This window comes from Calidris pugnax, unplaced genomic scaffold, assembly GCF_001431845.1.
Source record: "Calidris pugnax isolate Ruff unplaced genomic scaffold, ASM143184v1 scaffold29, whole genome shotgun sequence".
NCBI lineage: Eukaryota > Metazoa > Chordata > Aves > Charadriiformes > Scolopacidae > Calidris > Calidris pugnax.
Window position 1 is genome coordinate 696,447 of NW_015090768.1, and position 705 is coordinate 697,151.

The 705-nt window shown below is 60.7% G+C and overlaps 1 protein-coding gene across 1 annotated transcript in view; it reads left to right on the forward strand.

Annotated features, from left to right (window-relative positions):
* The first annotated feature begins 358 nt into the window (after positions 1 to 358).
* The window catches only part of NEGR1 (neuronal growth regulator 1), a 298,752-nt gene continuing 298,405 nt past the window's right edge, over positions 359 to 705 (forward strand). Inside the window, exon 1 of the mRNA XM_014937350.1 lies at positions 359 to 569. Within this exon, the coding sequence (XP_014792836.1) occupies positions 400 to 569 (170 nt within the window). The 5' untranslated portion in view covers positions 359 to 399. The remainder of the gene's footprint in view (positions 570 to 705) is intronic.

Genomic DNA, 705 nt, shown 5'->3' on the forward strand with positions numbered 1-705 from the left:
CCACCGCGGCGCGCTGAGCGGGCGCGCTGCTGCTTCCTCCTCCGCCACCACCGTCTTCTTCCTCGCTAGATGCTACGGAGGCCGCCGGGGAGCAGCCACGCTCCTTTTTCACCCACCCACCAGCCAGAATTCACGCGTTGCACTTTTGTCGTGATTTTGCTCCAGCTCGAGAAAAAATACGTTTTCTCATGATCTGGAATACGATTGCAGTGTGTTGAACCTCCTTTGCTCGTGATAAATCTCCGATGTATTTGGCAGTAGTTTTAAGCAATGAACTACCCTGGCTGTATTATTTTTTGCTGGGGGTGTCACTCAGGTCTCTGGATCACAAAGTATTTTAGCCATATGCATTTCCTCTCCTTTTCCCGGGGACAACCCACGGGCCCCTTTACCGGGGAGATGGTGCCGCTGGTGCGGAGAACCGGGGGCTCCCACCAGTGGCTGGCGAGCTTTTTCCTCGCCCTTTGCTGTCTCCTACCCCCCGGGCGACTGGCAGCTCCCGGTGGCGACTATCCCGGAGCTGCCGTGGACAATTTGGTGGTCAGGAAAGGGGATACGGCGGTGCTTAGGTAGGAGGCGAGCGCGGGCCGCGGTGGGGCGAGTGGGTTGGTTGGTTGGGGGGGGGCTAGGGGAGGATGGAGGGGACCCCCAAGGACCGGCCACCGCCGCCGCCGCATCCCCGAGAGCGGTCCGGGGCTCCCGGAG